At 41.3% G+C, this 21,642-nt stretch overlaps 1 protein-coding gene across 7 annotated transcripts in view; it reads right to left on the bottom strand.

Moving 5' to 3' along the window:
* GRM7 (glutamate metabotropic receptor 7) overlaps positions 1-21,642 on the bottom strand; it is a 736,691-nt gene that overhangs the window by 226,125 nt on the left and 488,924 nt on the right. For all 7 annotated transcript variants that reach the window (XR_006741094.1, XR_006741093.1, XR_006741092.1 and 4 more), the window contains exon 7: positions 20,748-20,887. Coding sequence is in view for 3 of the 7 variants with exons in the window: in XM_045579111.1 (XP_045435067.1) it covers positions 20,748-20,887 (140 nt within the window). In the remaining 4 variants the exon portion in view is untranslated. The remainder of the gene's footprint in view (positions 1-20,747; positions 20,888-21,642) is intronic.

Here is a 21,642-nt window from a genome sequence, read left to right as displayed (position 1 = left end):
CAACCCAAACTCTTTTCAAGACAAAGACTCACTGGCCCTTGCCTACCACTGACCTAGTCACCTATCCCTCTAACCCTTGTCACTTCTTACCATCCCAGAGTCTCCTTTAAATGTCCAGGACACACCTGGCTCATTTTCTTGAAGGCTCTACTACTGCTGCTTTCTGTTCCTTCTCCCAAGTCCATTCTGCCCCAGATCAGTATGGCTGGTTTCTTGTCATTCCCATGACACTTTCATTGTTACCTCCTCACAGAGACTTTGGCTTCCAACTCAAATTCTCCCTCTGTGTCACCCTATTTCATTTTCATTATAGCACCTCTGGCTATCTCTCTACTCCACCAGCTTATTGCTGTCTCTGCATTTGAGTTTTATGTTCCATATGAGCAGAAACCTACTGACTTTAGTTCAAGGTAGAATCCTCAGTATTTAGAATACTGCTTGGCACACTTTAGGTGTTCAATGCTTATCTAATGGATGGATGGATGGATGGATGGATGGATGGATGGAAGGATGGATGGATGGATGGATGGCAGCATGGATATATAGATGAATGAAGGAAGAAAGGAAAGAAAATGCTGGGAAAAAAGTCATTATTCATTTTCTCATTGTTAATTTCTTCATTTACAAAATTGGAATTGAAAAATATGTACACTCAGTTTTTTTTGGGGGGAGACCCTGAATAAGTAAATTTTTGGTGGGAATGCTGACACATTGTAGGCATAAAATTAATGATAGTACTTCCCCTTCTTTCCCCAAGGAATGTACAATATTATTAATGTCACTTATTTTTAAAAATCATCGTATGACACAACAGAGAATTTGAATCCTTGGAATTAGAGGAGCCACATCCTTAACCTTTTTCCAGAACACTTCTTAGAGTTCCTTGTGTCACCTCTCACTCATAAAGTCTGCTCATTCTCCCACTTTCCCCACCTAAACTTCCCTCTACAAAAACTTCTATCCCTGGCTCAACTTTCTTCCAGAGAAAAAAAATGCAGTTGCCCTACTTTGGCATAAAAGGTGTTTCCCAAGTGGATCCCAGATTTGGCCTATTCACAGCACTGTCTCCTTGGCATCCTGCAGCCTCTCAGTCGCTGGCTTTCTCCTGAACCAGGGGTCTTCCTGGCTATGTGATGAAGGACACATTGGTCCCCACTGGCACTGTCTTCCTTCAGGACTAAGCTACATATCGACTTACTGACCTTTCTCTGCTCCTCAGATAGAGTCAAGTTGCTGGCATCTAAATGGGAGTTGATTACCTATATATTGATTTCTCCTATTTTGTTCAGTGCTTAAACAAGGTGGTTAATTCTTCTCTGGTCATGTGCATTTACTTGGAAGCAATCAAGTGACAAACCCTTGGTCTAGAGCAGCATCTATGGTACTGAGACACAGTCAATCAAACTCTCTAGGTTTATAGGACCCGACTTGCCTGCTACGGTGTGAAACACTAATTTCTAATTTGCAAAATGCTTTGACCTCTGAAGTGCATTCACACCTTTAATGCTGTCTGCAGCTCACAGCAGGCAGTTTGCACAGATGCTCAGTCCAGCAACACTGAGAATTATTTTTCTCCATATTCTCAAAGAACCTTAAATAGGCATTGTGCATATCCAATATTCACATTAATAGACATGAGTCCCTTTCCCTCCCTGAGCCAGGTTCCCTCTACCAAATAATTATAAAATGTATTCAGGGTTCAGTCACACATAGTGATAAAATCATCATTTGTTCTTAAAACCCTGTTATCTGGGTATTATACCCCTTTCCCAACTAAGGAAACTGAGGCCAGAGAAACCAAATGAGTTGATAAATCTGGGACTCAACACCAAGTCTATCTTACTAGCTGCCTGCCATTTGCATGGAATTAAAGGATGAATTTGAACTTGCTTTACGTATATAATACTGGTGTACCCTGTAGCCTGATGCCCTCACTCATGCCCAACCACTCATCCATGTACTACCCATCACTCCCATCTAGGTAACCATTCTGGATTTGAATATACTTCCATTTTTAAGTCATTATATTCATTATGTGCGGCTCAATTTGGTACCAGTGTTAAACAGGAATTAGGGGCCAAATTTTCTAAGTGTGGCCAATACCTGATCTACATCAGAATTGTCTCTAGCACTGAACCATTTTATTTTTGTGGAATCACAATTTCAAAGGTGGCGGCGGCTTCTGGTAGTATCCATTTCAACATCAGAACCAGTGATCTGAATGTTTGGCGAGTCTGAAACTCCCAGCTCTGAGCTTTATACATTTCACATCCCTTATCCCCCACTAGCAATACACCTGCAATACTCACAGTAAATTACTACTCCCAGAGCGCCAGCAAGGAAAGAAAAATAGCATTTATGGGCCATAATTTTGCTTGTTTGCTTTCTAGTTAACCTTGTAACACACTGGTGAGGTGGATGTTATGGGGCCAATTTCACTTTGAAATTTAGTCTCCCAGTAGTTAAGTCATTGTTCACACAGCCCTAAACCCAGATCCCAATTTGATTCCAATTGCTTTGAGGTATGTTTACACATAACCCACTTTTCTTGCCATAAGTGCAGAAGTTGGCCCCTTCTATTTTCCACACAACACTCCCTTTGGGACTCCTTTTCTAGGGATTTTGCTCTAAATTTTCACCAGCTGGAACCTGGGAAAGACATTGTAGGAAAGGAAGGAGAACACGGTTCTGCTACCTGAAGGGGACTGGCTGAGTCCTGCAGGCCTAGTGTTCATGGGGAATTCTGGGCACCTGCACTACCTGGTTAGACTCTGTGATGGATGAGCCTGTCTTCCCCCACGTCCACTGTGACTCCCATTGGCTCTGAGAACAAAAGCTCTGCCCATGGGAAACCTTTGGCACATGCTCATGACTAATGATGGCATCTGTGCCTGACAAGCACAGCATCCTCCGTGTGCCGCCAATGAATAAGCCAGGTCTACACTAAGAAAGGTGTCAAGTCCTATATCCCAAAGGGCCCTATAAATTGCCTGAGTGCAAAGTAAAGAGAAGGGTTAGAGTTAGTTAAGATTGATGTGAATCTAAAGGTCTTTTCAGCCATTTCCCCCCTTTTATTCACAGAGAGGCATTGTGCATAGTGGGGATGAGTGTGGGTTATGGAGCCAGGCTGCCCGAGTTTATTGATCACTCCTATTTATTACCTATGTAACCCTGACCCATAATGCTGGCCACCCTGGGTTCCTTATCTGTGTGGAATAAAAATACTACCTACCTACCAAGTTAGCTGTGCAGGTTCAGTGAGTTAACAGGTAGCACAGTGACTGGCATCTAGTCATGAAAGGTGATCAGCATGTTACTCCTCTTAAGTATTAATAAAATATCTGTTGAGTAGCCCCTTGGCACTTATCATCACAAGCACTGGGTGAAGGGCATCTTTGGAGCAGGTGTTGTCTGTGCTCAGACCTTCCTGGCCCAACACAAAGGTTCCCTTGGGGCAGCTTCAGTACATGCTGATTACTCCCCCACATGCTGGCAGCCCCTCCTTTGGCACCTGCTGAGAGTGTTTTCTGGCAACTGCCAGGTTGAAGCACTGGGAAGACAATGCCTCAGGAGTAGCTTTTAGCCAGAGAGGCATGATCCTTTATTTATTTTTTAAAATATATTTCATTTTTTTTGTACAGAGAGGAAGAGGGATTGATAAACATTGATGAAAGATAAACATCAATCAACTGCTTCCTGCACACCCCCTACTGGGGATGTGCCCACAACCAAGGTGCATGCCCTTCACCAGAATCGAACCTGGGACCCTTCACTTTACAGCCCAACACACTATCCACTAAGCCAAACTGGTTAGGGCGAGGCCTGGTCCTTTAGACAAGCCTCCCTCCCCCCACCCAGCTCCCTTGTCATAGCACAAGGCCATTCTAGACACTTACCCAGAATCTCCAGTGGGATTTTAGCTCCAAGAACCCACATACTGCCCCTTCCTTTTCTTGCCTCACTCACCTGCCCTCACCTTAATATGTTTATGGGGACCATCCCCCAAATGCTTGCAACCAAATCCTTGTATCACCATTTGCCTTTTTGGGAAATAGATTAGAACAGCAGTGAGGTCTCTGCTTTATGTGTGAGACCCAAAGAGATTCAGTGCATTCCATAGGTCATGCTCTCTCCCCTCCATCATAGAACCATCTTCTGATCCCTCCCATGACTTGCAGTGTCACAAAGTCATGGTCATGGTGCTCTGGTGACACTGAGCAGGAAAAGGTTGTGCATCAGGAAAGGTTCTGCAGAGAGCATGACATTTGATTTGCTCCTACAATGAGGTTCAGGCAACTTAATACCTGGGGGAGGGATAAAGAGAGGACTAGACACAGGCATGATCTTGTGAGGGGTTCATGCTGTCACCGAAGTTGGTGAGTAGGGCTGTCTACCCCCCTCCAGTGCTCCCCACTGCTCTGTACCCCAACTTTTCTAAAGGACATCCTGGATCTGCCTAAGATGCAGAAACTCCTGGGTTAACACAGGAGGAAGCTCTTAGACTCCAGTCCAGCAAGAGTTGGTGACTGTACTGATAGGTTGGTCCCTGGACCTTCCTGGTTATTAAACACTTATAATAAACCCTCTTGGCAAAAGGAAGAGCACAAAGATATTTACTGACTAAACCCCATGTTCTTCTTCTCCCCTTCCTTTTCCAATGTGCCATTCATCTTACAGCTGAAAAATAAACGTCTACTTGATACATTAGCCAACATAAAACTTTAATGCCATGAGCAATTACCCCATCAGTACCTTCCCTATAGCAGGAGCACTGATGAAACAGAGCCCAGTGCTTAGCTGTGAAGGCTTCCACCTAAGACGGCAGAAACATATGGTCTTTCGGCAGGCCAGTAATTCCCCAGATTGCCCCCAGTTGGCTGGGGAAAAGACTAAGCCTGCAAATTCATAGCTACGGAAACATAATGTCAGGGTGAGGCTCAGTGAGGTGAGAAAGGAAAATGACTGCAAGGGAAGTGCAAGCACAAGAGATACGCAAGGACTGCCAAGTTCACGGTTCAGGTGGGAGAGCTGTGTTGTCCACGTTAACTAAGTCATCTTTCTGAACCTGCTCTTTGAGGGAGAAGGCACATGGGTCCTGGTTACAGAGAGTTGACAATTTAACAACTGGACATCACAGCTGCCTCTAGACCAGGCTCCAGATTAGAGGCTGATAGGCCCCATGGGATTCTGAATATGTTTGTCTGTAATTATACTTTTTAATTGGGACATGCAGGCTGTGCAGGGAGAGAGGGAAATCAGCAACCCAGGGAGAAATGGCTGCAAGAAGGAATTCAAAAATATTCCAATTAGATTTCAAAAGGCATATTCAAAAGGAGCATATATTGATTTTTTTGTGTGTTCATCACAGTAAAGAATGAAAAAAAAATAATGAAGATATACATCTCAGAAAGAAACAATCAAAAATGAGAATGAGAGGCAGGCTCTTAAATCCCCCAAAGCCATGTCCCCTGAAGAAGGTTTGTGCTTAAAGAAGGTACCTAGCACAATTAATCTGTTACCCTCTCTGGCCACATATCCATGGAGGTTTTTTGCAAACAACCCTCTTTGATTTCCACCTATCTACTCTGGAAGCCAGTTGGCGTCAGAGACTTAAAAAGGCTGATTCTGTAGTAGTCCGCCGAATTGAGAAGGTGGGAAAGGGGCAGCTGCGGTTTCCTAAGTCTCTGTCCCAGGAAGACCTCCTGCCCCTCTGCATCCTCCCTGGGGTGAGGCTGGGCTCCAAGGCTCTGGGCTGCAGGGCATCTTGCCCTGTTGAGCATTTTATGAACTTAGGCAGAGGGGCTTCTGCTGCCTCCAGTAATGGCCCTTCTCTCCATACTGCAAGCACAGAGCTCTCTGGAATAAGGGAAGCTGGCGCCAGAGAAGAGATCCACAGTTTGGATATGTTCACCATCTCATTCTTCTGCCTCAGTTCAGTACCTAACGTTGGGCTTGGCCCTGGGAGGTCTGGCCATTGAGATCTTCATGGAGGTAATTGGAGAAAGGAAGCTGCCTTGGGGGAAGGGGTAGTCCCACTTCGGAGGAGGAAGAGGGGAGGCTCCATGCAGGGCTTCCCAGGGAAGTCAGAATGTGTGCAGGGCCAGTGTGGACTGTGGCATTTCAAGGGACATGACAAGACACAGAAATGCCATGGTGAATGCGACAGATGCCAGGCACTTCAGGGATGTCTGTGCAACAGGAGTGAGGGGCAGAACAAAGGGTACAGGAGGAAGAGGAGGCAGGAGCTAGAAGGAATGTCCACCCTGAGGGAGGAGAAAATGGTGGGAAGGTTTGACAGAGGAAGGATAAGGTCAATTCTGGTTTCACAGAAAGTAGCAACAATCATAGTCCAGACAAATATGTATATTCCTGCCACTGTCCTAAGTGCTTTCCATGTAGTTACCGTATTTTTCGGACCATAAGACGCACTTTTTCCCCCCCAGAAGTGGGGGGAAAAAGTCCCTGCGTCTTATGGTCCAAATATAGCCTACACATATACTTTAAAAAAAAAGTTTTTTTACTTGCCCGGCTCTGTGTGGTCTCTGTGTGCTTGCCCGGCTCTAAAATGGTTCTAAATGCTGCTGTTTACTTTACAGGGTTGATTACATGTGTTTATGACTGTGATGTTGGGTTTTAATGCACATAAAATATTTTAGGACACTATTTGTTTCAGAATCTTTTTTCTTCATTTCCCTTCTCTAAAAACTTGTGCGTCTTATGGTCCGGTGCGTCTTATGTGGGAAAAATATGGTAATCCCCAGAGTTAGCCCCATTTCACAGAGAAGGTGAGTGAGGCACATTAAGTGAGGGGAAGCAAGTTAAATGGTAGCACTAGTAAGTGGGGACACTCAGGACAGAAACCAAGACCACCTGCCTCCCAAGCTCAAGCATCTTAACACTAAACCACACTGCCTCTTCATTAATGACCCATGTGAACACATACCTGCTAACCTTGACCTGCTCATTCCTCTCTACTTTTCTGAATGAAAAAATGAAGGCAGAGAAAGCAGGTTTGACTTGGGAAAGGTCCCACAGAGGAACTAGTAGAGTATTCTGTTTCAAAAGAATCCTATCAGTCATTTTTAGTTTCTGGCATGCTTATAAACAAATATAAATAGAGAGAAGAGGCCAGCAAAAGAAGGCATCTCATCAGGAGTCTGTAAATCTTAACTATTCTATTATTAATATGCTCACAGTACTGCCTGTGCCTAATACGATGCTTCCAGTGAAATATGCAAGGTATCAGCGAAATCTTCATTAGGTTTGCCCCGATGTTGTAAGCTAATGACTATCAAGTAAATCAGGGAGTCCTTGCTCCAACCTCCTTTCAGCCTAGACAGGCCCCTCCAGTGGTGAAGGCACTCATTTGTGTAACAATAACAGTGATGAGAAAGAAGAGCGATTCATCCCTCCCCTTCTCGCCAGGCTCCTGACACTCTAATCTGGCACTCTTGATTGAATCCTGTAAACTGACATTTATGGCCAAGGTGATCTATCCCTTTAATGGGAAAAAAATTAACTATCTGGAAATATGTGCACAAATCATGTAACTGACTATTTACCCACTTCCAGGCTGGCTTCTTCCTGAAGCATAAACGATTTCAGGGCAATTTCTAAGAGCCACTTACCTTTCCAATGCACATCCATCAACGTGCTCAGGCTGCTTTCAGAGTGGGGTTTCCAGTGGCAGGCATCATGTTCCCGCCAAGATAAAGGCCCGCCTCGTTCCCTACTCAGTCACTGTGAAGGCTCTGTTACAGTACTGCCACATAATAAATCCGGGATGCATTTGTTATTTATCTCATCGTTCCTGTCTTCCTTGTTCCTAGCTTGTTGCTTCTTTCTCACTGTCATGTTCGGGAGGACTGCTAAGTAGGGCAATTGAAAACACCCCCTCCATCTGAATAGGGAAGTGTTTGTTGAGGAGGTTGTAAGGAATGAATGTCTGTTGGCCACAGAGCTGTGTGTGAATGGCAGGTGAGGTAACTCCAAGACATTAGACAACGTGTATCGCTTGGAAACCACCACTTCTAGACTCTTCACCTCACGTTTCCGGAAGAACAGAAATTTCTCATCAGGCTCCACAATCAATGAAATGAAATGAGAGAGGGAAAGCTTTAGGGTCAAAACTCCCTGACACCACTTTTATTCTTAACAATGGAAAATTAACTGTGCCGCTGTGATAAGCATGGGAGACAGGGAGGAACCTGCACATCTGAGAGATGGAGGAGGGGATCTGGTTCATTTAGATGTTTGGTGGAGGTTTTGCTATTCTGATATGGAAATTTTTTTGGGAGAAGCTATTTATTTATAGGCATGATGATACATAAAATGCTAGAAAGGCCTGAACAAAACACCTCTAGGGATGGCAGTGCTTACCCCAGAAAACTGGGGGGAAGGGACTTCGAGGGGCAGTCACCAGAAAAATGAACTCTTTCAGACTAAGGCACAGACATTGAAACATACTCAGAGGGAGACTTTAATAGCAGCACTGACAAGGTTGACTTGCTTAAGTAACTGATGCTGGCTGGGATGACATACAGCTCATCTTGTACTGTTATTTTGATTCTGAAGGCTGGGGGAGAGTGAAAAGAGCCAGTAAGTTTGAGTTTTCACCATGGTCCATGCCACTGAACAGGAATTATTCCTGAACATGGCTAGGAGTGATGCCACCAAAAGCTTTTTACTCGGTCACAAAACTCCTTCGAGGGTAACTGCACACAGCTAGCGGGTTTACTGTAGACTAAACATTCATACTCTGTTCTCCTCCTCAGAACAATCTGCCTGCAAACACCCAGGTTCACAGGTACAAGGAAACGAAAACTTTCTACACTAATGATGTTATAATTAGAGAAATTCTTGCCCCAGAAGATAAAGTAACAAATATATTTATGGTTTATTTCAGGAGCTTCCTAAAAATCCACCTATCGGGTCTAGTAATAATTAATGTCGTTTTTAAACATTCATTTAAAATCTTGCTTGGCGTTGACTTGTATTGACATAACCTTCAAACACGTGGTATCTACAGAACATGTGAAGTGCAATTAACAAGTTTTGCTTCAAAAAGTTTGTGTTTGGTTTGGTTTTTGTTGCAAAACTAGGGCTAAGAAGATGGCAGATGAAGAGCATATTTGGCACTGCATGCTTTACGAGTTCCAATTAGGAAGAAAAGCAAGTGAGGCTGCAAAAAACATCTGTAGTGCTCTTGGTCAAGATGCAGTTAGTGCCAGAAAATGCCAGCGTTGGTTTGAGAAATTTAGCGAGGGAAATTTTTCGTTAGATGACAAGAGTGGTCGAGGCCGTGTGTCCAATTGTGATCAAGAAGCTCTTCAAGCTCTTTTGGTGCAAAATCTTCAAATTACCCAACAAGAGCTTGCGACAACTTTAAATTGTTCACAAAAAACAATTTCCAATCAATTGCGTGCACTTGGCAAAGTCCAAAAGTTTGGAAAATGGGTTCCTCATGAGTTGACTGACAACAACCGTAATCAAAGAGTCACAATTTGCAGTTCGCTCCTCTCTCGTCAAAACCGTTTGCCGTTTTTAGAGCAAATTGTTGCCGGAGATGAAGATTGGGTTCTGTATGTTAATTTGAAAAGGCGGCCTCAATGGTTGGACAAAAATGAGGCTCCGCAGCCCACGCCAAAACCTGACTTGCATGCGAAAAAAGTGATGTTGTGTGTTTGGTGGAATTTTAAAGGAATTCTTCATTATGAACTTTTACCATCTAACCAAACCATTACAAGTGCAGTGTATAGTACCCAATTGGAAAGGTTAGCTCAAGCTTTAAGAGAAAAAGAACCCGCGCTGATTAATCGGAAGGGCGTAATTCTTCACCACGATAATGCACGACCGCATACTGCAAGAATCACTGCTGAAAAACTGTGCCAGTTGGAATGTGAAGTTCTCCCTCAACCTGCATATTCTCCTGATATTGCCCCTTCCGATTACCATTTGTTTTGTTCTTTGCAAAACTTTCTTCTTGGAAAAAAAATTAATAATGAAGAATGCCTCAAAAATGCATTGACCGAATTTTTTGCATCAAAATCACAAGAATTTTACAACAGAGGGATTAAAATGCTTCCTGAGCGTTGGGCACAAGTAGTAGAAAACAACGGCAACTATATTGTTGATTAAATTTTGTTGTATTGTTTAAATAAATTTGATTTAAAAAAGTATTAGAAAACGGCATTAATTATTACTAGACCTAATATTTGAACAACAGATCACCCCATTCTCAGAAAAATAAAAACTGCCATGTGAATAAGTAGTACTTTTTCACGATCACTTAACCAACTGGCCCAAGCCCTTTAGTCACCTGCATTTACACAAAAGACTGGCTTCAAAACCCTCCTCACCAGGCGGGTCCACCAACAGAACACTGCACTACCACAGATTTCCCCCAATTCAGTCAAGCTTCCCCTTTGAAAGAGGTGCCTTCATACAGACCCCAAATGGCAATATATTTGCCCTTGATCTGCTGCTGCTGAGAAGTTCCTAAGACTATTTTTCAAGGTGGTGGTCTCCCTTATTGCAGTCAATGAAAAACAGGGCTGCTGCTATCAACAGGCTATATGGGTGCTTTGTCAGGGAGTTGTCAGTCAACACCCAAAATATCAAGCTATGAACTTCCATATTCTACTGTTTCATGGCCTTGAGTGGAGCAGACAATGTCAGAAGTAGGTGTACACCCATGAGTGGAACAGCTTGTCCATGTGACAACTTCATGGTTAGCTCCTGGAGGAACTGCCCATCTATTCTCTTTCTCTGTATTTCCACTTTGTCATTGAAAGAGAGCCAAGGCAATCAAATCAAAATACTCAGGATTTGGGGCACTAACATGGGACTAAAAAAATGAAAGGAATTAATCTTTTAGATTTAGACTAAGAAGTAATATAAATTAAATGATTAATTTGGGGTAGTTAGCATGATGGAAATATTATCCCAGTACAAATGAAGAGGAAAGTAGGTTAATATAAGGTATGGCTCATCTCTCCTTACCCACTAGGGAGTTCCATTCTGTTTCGAATATTGGGCCATGTTCTCTGTGGGAATCTGAGAACAAATTGGAGTCAACAGAACTCTCTCCTGGAGTTCATCTAAGTCTCCTACTGTGTTAACATCCCTTATTTTTCCAATGAGTCTTCAATCCTGCCTTGTCAATTAAGGAGGGTTGTGATTCTGCCTGCTTATTAATTCAGGGTTAATCCTGGGTTCTTCCCAAGACTTTTCCAGAAATGTGATAAGAACATTTATCAAGCTCATTTAGATACCAAAGGTAGTTACGTATACAAAATTGCATCAAACTCATATCTGTATAAACAACTGCATTAACTCTCTAAAAATAACAGGACTTTTGTGTTATAGAAATAATAGAAAACCCAATAGTAAAGTGTGGTAGGCAAAATAACCTACCCCTTCCTTACACCTCCCCATCCCCCAATTTCTACATCCTAATTACATAACTTAAGAATTTGTATGGAAAGGGGCCTTTGCAGATGGGATAAGGTTATAGATCTTAAAATAGAGAGAATATCCTGGATTATGCATGCGAGACAAGAATAATCACATTGGCGCTTCAAAGTGGAGGAAGGTAGCAGAGTCAGTGAGATATGACTGTGGAACAAGAGACCAGAAGCTTGACATGGACTTAACTCACCATTGCCTGCTTTGAGGATAGTGGAAGGGGCCATGAGACAATGAATCAATCCAGCCTTTAGAAGCCGGGATCAATCCACAACTAGCAGCTAACAAAGAAACAGACTTCAGTCCAACAACCACAAGGAACCATATGCTGCCAACAACCTAAATGAACAGGACAAAGATTCTCCCCTAGAGCATCCTGAAGACACCTTGACTTTAGATGTGGGAGACATGTGTAGGACTTCTGACCTACAGAATTGTAAGATAAGAAGTTTGTGTTGTTTTAAGCCACTAGATTTCTGGTATTTACTGTAGCAGTAGAAAATTTATACAAGGAACCTGACCACAAATCTCATATGCTTTCTTATATCAGAGAAATTATTGCAATTCAATCTCAATGTGTTCTTGTGAAGTAGCTATTTTGCTTGACCTGACCTTATTTTAATACATATGGGAACTGTCCTTCAGGTGGCAAAGGCAGGACTCACCTTGGCCCTTCTGACACTGTCCCACTTTATAAGACTATCTCCCAGTTGTTTAAAAACATTCCAAATCAAATTCTTATATTTTAACACTAGAGGCCCAATGTATGAAATTCATGCATGGGTAGGTTGGAGATCAGGGCTGATCTGCAAATCTGCAGGGTGACCAGAGGGGTGATGGTGTGGGGAGGCTCTGGCACTCGCCTTGCCTTGCCTGGGACATCTTCCCCCTGGTGGTCAGTACACATCATAGCAACCAGTCATTCTGCTGTTCAGTTGATTTGCATATTAGGCTTTTATTATATAGGATAAGTCATTCTAGAATTTCTGGTTTCCCAGGGCAAAAAAGTTAGGCAGAGAGTAGTTAAGCTCATCTTTTTCCTTGTGTAGTTTTTGGATCGACAACAATCGGTGAAAGTCCCATTCCAACAGCTTAGCTAGCTAACTTATTCTTCTGATTATCTCTTCTTTCAAATGTGTTTTCCTGAGCCCAAAATGCAGAGAGCAATGAAACTCAACAATTTCCTCACAGAAAATAATTGTATATTCATAAACATAGTGATTTGCTTGAATGCCTACAATGCAAACAGAAAATTATAAGGATTTGAGCTTCTCTAATGTCCATGCTTATGGAGCCATACTGATCATTATAAATATTATTAATCTTTTGGACACTCATAGATAGAACATTATTATACTCCATTGATTACTAAAAGAAAAGCTAACACAAAAGTAATCTGCATTTCAATCATTTTCAGGATGTTTCAGAATATGTACAAATACATATTTCCAAGCAAATCATTTTCTTTACCAAGGCAGCCTTCTCTTACAGTCTCTATTGACCCTTTAAGAATTATTATAAACTTATGGATGTTTTTTTATTGTTAATACTATTGATATATTGTTATTGATTTTTAAAACAAATTTCCAGAGGCCATAAATTCAGGCATGTGCTCAAACCATATTAGTGGAAATAATTTAGTATTTACTCTAAGTCTAGATTTGAGTATCCCAAAATGCTCATGGGATTAAGGGGGGCACTGAGTATCAGGCAGTGAGGGATGGTGGGTCTGTGGGAACTTAAATAACTCACACCCTGTCTGAAATGGGAAGTTGCTACTTAGATCCTGCTAGCTGTGCATGAGCAAAGGCACATTATCACCAGATCTCTTGATATTTTTAAAAGAGAAGCACAATATAATTATGAAATGTCTTGATTCTTAAAATATTGGCAAGTAATGAACCTTTTAAACAGTAACTGCTGTCTGTTTTTGGTTTGGGATTTCTTATCTCAAGTTGGCTGACAATTGGGAAACAGCACTTACTGTTTTGAATTTGTAAGCATCCTTTGTGAAATATCACAGATTCAAATGGAAATAACTCTGTCACTCTGGTTACAAGTTAAAAGCCATCTTTCCTGAGAGGCCTTTCTTGTCCTGGTCACAGGTCTGGTACATGGGCTGTGCCGTGATTCTAAACCAGATTCACTTCATCTTAAATCCTTGGCTGTTCTGACTCTTCCTCTTAAAAAAAATAATTTATAATGGAATTCAACTGTGTGTCTGTTCAACTCATCTAATTAATATAGAACAAGACATTTGTATATGCTGAACATTATGCTAGGTGCTGGGGCATAAAGAAAAACAATCTAGCTGTGCACTAGAAAATGACATTTTGAGGAGTATGAATGAGGTACTAGCTAAAGATATTAAATTATTATTACTGCTGTGGCTAACATCTTCTGAGTATATGAGGTACCAGGCGCTGTTTTAAGTACATCACATGCATTGCTACATTTAATTCTAACAATAACCACATAAAATTGGCATTACTGTAACCCTGCTTTACAGCTAGGAGGTGGTGGAGCCGAGATGATATCCATTTAATCAGGTCAGCCTCACAGATGTTCTCCTGATTTCTAACAACAAAGCTATACACCAGGAAATGAGATGACCAATAAGGTGAGCCCAAAGAAGCCTCAAATAGAAGCTGAGAAAAGTCCTAGATTTGGACAACTCTCATATTTTTCTCTTTGTCAGCACTGCTTTGATTGTGGCTATACATTTCCCCACAACTCATGCAATTCACTGTAAATTATGAGTGTGATTAGAGTATTTTTACTCCAGTGATTATGAAACAATAGAGTGATTAGTGAATTTATAGGTAGATGTAAGTATTGATGTTGAGATACATTCTTTGATTAAATGGTGATTTTGGCAATCAACCATGCTTTTCTGTCTTTAAATGCCTGGGAGAAAAAACAAAACAAAACAAAAAAACACCTCTAACCAGTGTGAAAGATTTAATATTTAATAAAAATTGTTTCACAGACTAATTTGTAATCACCTCTGTTTAATAAGATCTGAAAGAAATCTTCTTATTGAGGGTGGGCAGGCATTCTTTCTTTTCTAATCAGGCATATTAAAGCAAAATCAAATTTTATTTTTATTTCTCATTGCTATTGTGAATGAAATAGTAAGTAAAGAGTATGTGACCTAAATTGCCTTAAATAATGAAACAATACAGAAAGCATTATGAATGGCTTCAGTATACTTCATAGCAACCAGCCACTCTGCAGTTCAGTAATTTCTCTAGGGCTGAAGAGATGTGGCCTAGACCTAGTTTCTCTCTCCAAGTTTTGATTCCTTTTCCTTGGAGTTCATCCACTGCGGCCTCCAAAGAGACCCACGTGGCTCCTTGAGGACACAGCAACTCCCAATAAGAGCACACTGTTGTCCTGGATTGGCCAGCAGACATCCAATGGTGTATCTGGATTGGACAGACTTAATTGATGGCCCGCCCCATCACCATGGCCATGGTGAGTGGCTTAGGTCCTGTGCCTGCGCTTGGGAACCATTAAGGACAAACCACATTCTGAAAGGAACCTGGATACTCTTCCCAGAAGGAGGAAGAGCTTCTGCTTGCTGGAGGTAATGTACATAATTAAAAAGTATTCATGTTCATTTAATATGGTGGTTTTATAATTAAAAAAAAAAAACCTACTGTGTGCCTGTGTTAATATAGAACAACAACTAAAGCATGGAATTCTACCTTCCAGAAGCTTTCAGTCATTATATGGAAAGAAAGTTCAACAGAATAAGTCACACAAAAAGCTGATAAGCCTCCCCCACACACCTCAAAAGATCACAGGTTGGACTATCCTACAGAATGGCAGATGATCAAGTTTCCAGAGAAGGTTAAGTACTATTCATTCAGAGTCTTCAGTTTAAGAGAGTGTCAAATTCCCTGTGGGAAGCGGCTCATTAACAATAGTAGTGTGTGTGCTTTTCATTTTAATTAGCATTTTGGTATTTTACAGAATTTCAATTATTTGAAACATTAACATTTTGGGCATATCTAAATTCCCTAATTGAAAATAAATTAAAAAATGACTAAAATAACCTTTGTTTCGAATACACATAATATATAGAGAGTTTATTTCACATCAGACATTTAGAGTTTTTGAAAGTATCCACATTTCACTTCTTGCCTTTTCCCCCCAACATATTTCACTATCACTGTTTTTAAACAGCACTAAGTTATTCATTTTGAAGACTCTCTTTTCTTTTTCTCTTCACCTTGGGGACTGCTACTCATTTTTCAAACTCCATTTCAAATGTACTTTTTGGTAGCTTTTCTTAAGTCGGTGCCTACATGAGCCCTTTAAAAGCACTGTATCTATTACAGAACCCGTCCCCTAGTCTGTACGCCAGCCTCTCCTTTATCCCAGCATCTCCATTAGCTAGCACCCTGCCTGACATACTGCAGACAACCAATGTCTGTGTGTTGCATTATCCCTTCTCCTGCTTCTCCGCCAGGAATAATGTTTTATGAAATCTGCTGAGTAGAATACGAACCTGAGAAAATAAATCAGGGTGATTTTTTTGGGAGTTGCAACTGGGAGAGTAAGTGGCTGTGCTAGTTGTAATTTCCTTCCCATGAATTCTCATTTGTGGTCATCTCGTGGCTCCTCTGGTTGGTGTACACCATGCACTCGGTCACAGGCAGCCCTCTCCTGGACACTGACATTCCAGAGAACCCAATCTAGAATAGCAAAGTAGTCTGGCCTACAGTGCTGGGATTATGAAACTCAAACTCTGATTTCTGGGCTAAGAAACTCATTTGCAATGTTTTAATATTTTTGGTTAATCCTCACCTAAGGATATTTTTCCATCAATTTTTTTTTGGGGGGGGAGACACACAGAGAGAAACATGGATGTGAGAGAGACATTGATGGGATAGTTTGCCTCCCACACACACCCTGACCAAGGCTGGGGATACATGCCCTTGACAGAATCAAATCCCCAGACCCTTATTCTGCCCACTGAGCAAAATTGGCTAGGACTCATTTACTATTACTGACCACAGAGAAAGTGCTCCTGAAATTCTCATTTGCTAGAGATGACATAACTGGGGATTGAAACTGTACCCCTGAGTCTTTGTAAATGAGACAAGCCCTTGTTACTTGAAGTGCTTTGTTTTGTTTCATTTATGAGAAGAAAGCAAATCTATAAAACTCAATTTGCCCTAATTCAATTCTCACAGAACTTTTAACTAAATCAGAATAATTAGAGAAAAAGGAACACCATGGGCCAGGGATGCTGGATAGGATACTAACCATAAAATCCTCTGGATTCTATATTTACCTTCTTTTTGTCTTTTCTTTTGGATTCAAATTAATTTTAATAAGATCCTAAAGGGCCCATGGAAACATTAACAGGATGCCCTCCTATCAAGGCCTGTCCTCTCAGTGGCTACTCTAGTTAAAGGAACCCAGCCTCTCACAGGCCTAAACATCCCCCCTCCCCATCCCTCTGTTCATGGCTCAGCCATTCATGCCTTTGGGTTCCATACAACACTGAACATAAACTACTGGATTTACCCGAGGATCCAGGTGTCCTGTCTGCTCTTCCTGCTATACCACTGTCAGCATGACAAATTAGAACCAAAAAATGTTCCCTCTTATTGCCAGCTCAAGCATATATCCCAGGTCTAGCCTCCTAGAATCAAACCTAGATGGTCATCTCAATGATTCAGACATCTTAAAAAAAAAAAAAAAATATATATATATATATATATATATATATATATATATATATATATATATATATAATTGACTTTTTTACAGAGAGGAAAGGAGAAGGCTAGAGTGTTAGAAACATCAATGAGAAAGAATTACCAATCAGCTGCCTCCTACACTCCTCCTACAGGGAATGTGCCCGCAATCCAGGCACATGCCCTTGACTGAATTGAACCCGGGACCTTTCAATCTGCAAGCTGACGCTCTATCCACTGAGCCAAACTGGTTTGGGCAATGTTCAGGCATCTTAAACACAATATTTTAAATTAGGTGGCATTTAGAATAGTTGAAATGAAACTATCATTTTCTATGAGCTTTTCAAGGCTTGGCTTCTTTCTTTTCTCTCTTGTTCTCTCTTTCCTCTATTGGATTTAAATACTTTATAGATTATAATTTCATTAAAAAATAACTTACGCAAAACTCTTCTGAATTACAAACTTATATCCATTTCATCTTGTCTCTCATATATTTAAGAACACTAAATTGGGATTCTTAATTTTACCCTTTCCACTCACAACCCATGTGCCATCAGCATGACACAGAGCTCCACAGAAAGGCAAATATTTCAGCCTCTCCCCACATCCAGACCTTCCGAATCAGACACTGTGGGATGAGGCCAACCGTGTTTTATGAGCCCTCCAAGTGATTGGGCACATGCTGCAGTGTGGGAGCCCCTTCACTTAGCTAGCCTATTTTAGCTCAACCACTGCAATAGACTCTCACTTGGGCTTTCTACTCCCACACTTATCCCTTCTAATTTATTACCTACTCAGCAGACAAAGTAAAAAATTTCCCTAAATTCCATCCAGTCACTTTCTTAATACTTCTAATGTCTTTTAAGTGCACTCAGAAAAAATAATAATAATAATTAAATATTTACCACTAGAGGCCCGGTGCATGAAATCCGTGCAAGGGGCTCAGACACTGCAGCCCTGGCTTCTTCTGGAAGGTTGTTTGGCTGTCTGGTCTAATTAGCATATTATGCTTTTATTATTATAGATAGCCTATAGGGATCACATGCTCCGGCTCTTACCTATTGCTCTGATTCTTCCTGCTCTCCCCTATGTTAGCATATATTACCCCTGGGCTGTGCTGTTTAAACATGCTTTCAAAAACATGTTACAAAATGTGTTTTTTTTCCCTAGTTTGAAGCAAATAGCTTGCACCTGCAGAATTTAAGGTGCACTCCCAACCGACCCAGGTGCTCTCCTCTGCCTCAAGCATTTGTGCACCAATCAGATATTTTGTTATCTTCCAAGTCATCCTGTTGTTCAGGCAGCTACTCCAGCTGGCTGATGCAACCCTGACCCAGCCCCTATAAAAGAGAACATAAACACTCGCTCGATGCTGACACCGATATACTGATCTCAGCTTACTGTGAGAAAATGTAATAAAAATTTCTTAAACTCTCAAGAAGTCTATTGGCCTGGCTCCTGTTGGCATGGACACAACACCCTAGTCTTGCCATTATCCCCATGTCAGCCTTCTGACCTGCTGGGTGGAAGCCTCATACTCCTCACATTGTCTGCTTCTCATCCAGTAGGTCCTTCTCCACACCCATTATACACTCTCCCACCAGGTCTCCTATTACATCTTGGAATTTCCACATACAAATCTGTTTACTAGTTTACCACCTAACTATATCCTAGATCACTGAACATATGAGAACAGGGACAATATCTGTTTTGTTCTCCCCTGTGTACCCACTGCTTCTCATAATGCTTATCACATGAGAGATACTTTTAACCAAACAACAACAACACAAAACAAGAACTTGTTGAATGACTTCTTATGCAGGATAAAATAAAAAACAAATAACATCATTGTTGATGTTGGTTCTTAAAAATAGTTTGCTTGAGAAATGCCAGGTAATGTCTGAAGTTGGTGAATGTTGGTTGGGGATTCTTGTGTACATGGACAAATTACACATGCCAAGGATTTACCACTGGTTCAGGGGTTGTGTAAGAGAAGATTCATGTGTTATTTAGTCTCCTGTGTCTCACAATAGACCTGAGCACTTCATTTCTTGCCACAGACCTTGATGCTCTGCCTGCCTTTAGTTATGGCTGAGGCATCTTGGTATCACTCAGACAGCACCTACTAACAAAACACTATGGGTCTGTCAGCAGGTTATGCTACTCTGATTGTGTTTTGAATTACTACCCTTTGGGCTCACCTACTGCTCCAACTTCTGCCCCACCCCACCCCCACTCCCCAGGCTCCAGGAAACTAGCCATCTTCTGTGGGAAGGCCTATTGCATTCCCTCCTGGGAGGAGAGGAAATGTAAGGATGCATAGTGTGCTAAACTCTAGGAGTGCTGGGCTCAGCCAGGGTGGAGATATGTTCTTCATAACCTGGGAAAGTTGGTATATTTATTTAAAACTAGTAATTCCAAATAAGCATTGTAACTATTATTAGAAGCACCTGTTAAATGTTCAACTTAAAATATTAAGAAAAAGTGGCTCTGCAGTTATCAGCTAACAGCTGTGCAGGCAAATTCAAATAGAACATAAACAATCTCAGCAAAATGTAAAAGTTAATCAGACAAGGCCACTTCATTTCTATGGTGGAACAAGACAATTCTGCCATCATGTTTGAAACTAGACAAGGATACTCTGGAACCACAAAAATAACTAAAAGTTCCTTTTTCGGTTCACATAAGTGCTTACTGTTTCTTTGTTAATGACAAATCTCACCTATCTTTAATCCTTCCATTTCCTAGATAAAAATCATGAAACTATTTCTACTCCCTAAGAGAATCCAAAGCAAAATGGGCCCCAGCCTCCGTAAACCTGCTTTACTCACTCAACTCAGCCCAAAGCCTACAGTGAATCCCATTCCTTCTCCTTCATCTTGAAAACTCCAGAAGCTTGTCCTTTACTCAGCAAGTTAACCTAACAGTGTCATATGAGCTCCTCACAGCTGCTGTCATGTGCACTTGGGCATAACTTTACCCAAGGAAGTGGCTGCTTACTCAAGGTCACATAGTATAGGAAGAGGGAGAGGTTATGGAAATAGATGAAGTTCCAATTACACAGAAAATCTCAACAGACAACAAAGCAACTCACTAAAATGCATTAAAAATAAACAAACCACTAAATAGGAAGAAAAGAAGGCAGGGAAGGAGGGAGGATAGAGGGAGGAAGAAAGGAGGAGAATGAAAGAAGAAAGGAAGGAGGGAAGGAAAGGAGAGAGGGAAGAAGGGAGGAAGGTCTGATCAAGAGATCTTGTGAAAGTATTAAAGTATTATCTACTTATTTGATTGTTAAGCAATCTAAGCCTCAGATTAAATGAGATCAGTCCCATCAGTGCTAGTATAACATCTGATAGGAACTCCACACATGTTTCCTATCATCATCTTTATCATCATCAACACCATCACTCTCAATGTTGTATTATTACCAGTCCCTGCTGATGCCTGTTAACAGGTTGCCTGTTCACTCATGTATACACAAGCAAACAAAACCATTTGCCTACTGAGCAAATCAAAAGCCTGTTCATGTATCACACAAGCAAAGGAAGAGGACAAAACAGAACTCACGTTGAGCTGAAGTTCATCTGTCCACTGTCCAATCAGACGGTAGCCGGGGGTTGTGGTGTTGGTTGTCTGGTACTGAAAGATGTCGTACCGCCCCGGGGCATCTCCATTCTTGTTAAACATGACCGGGGTGCCAGCACTCCCTGCAGAAGGCAAGACAGTGACAGAGTTTAGAGTGAAGCAAGATTCCTTCCATCTCTTATGCCACTGGTGATGGTCCAGAGACCTGCTAATGGACAACATAGCTAGTACATAACCCCATTGTTTAACAAGTTCCCCCAAAATGGTCTTGAAGGCTCAGTCAGGGTAAGCTACCACTGGGGCCGACAGATGCTATTGACAGGAGGTGGGAAAACAAACGGCCTCTTTTTATGAGCAGTTCTGTTTCTCAGTATTTCTTAATATTTCACTCTAATATTTTTACTGTGGAGAATAAAAATAAATGACTTTCTAGAGTACTTCAAGTTCATTATAATTAATTAGAACTGTTTAGACTCCAACCACCTAAATTGTGATCATAAACAGACATTTGTAAAATAATAAACAAATACATAAACTTAAAAGGGGCATGCCAGATTTAAAACAAAAGAAAACACACACACACACACACACACACACACACACACACACAAAAAAAAAAAAGCAAAAAAGTTTTACTTAAAAGGTACTCAGATACTGATTACATTTATAATTTATAATTTATAATTTTTTTGGGTGACTATTTCTAAACTAGAGGCCCGATGCATGAATTTTGCCCTGGCAGTCCAGGCTGCCTTGTGGCCCTGGGGCCCTGCCACCCAGCCCACTGGTTGTCAGGAAGGTTGTTCTGCTGCCCAGTTTAATTAGCATATTAGCTCTTTATTATATAATATTACTTTATATGATGAACAGTGTAAAA

The sequence above is a fragment of the Pipistrellus kuhlii genome, unplaced genomic scaffold (genome assembly GCF_014108245.1).
Source record: "Pipistrellus kuhlii isolate mPipKuh1 unplaced genomic scaffold, mPipKuh1.p scaffold_m20_p_11, whole genome shotgun sequence".
Taxonomy (NCBI): domain Eukaryota; kingdom Metazoa; phylum Chordata; class Mammalia; order Chiroptera; family Vespertilionidae; genus Pipistrellus; species Pipistrellus kuhlii.
This window is presented reverse-complemented; position numbering and strand designations above follow the sequence as displayed.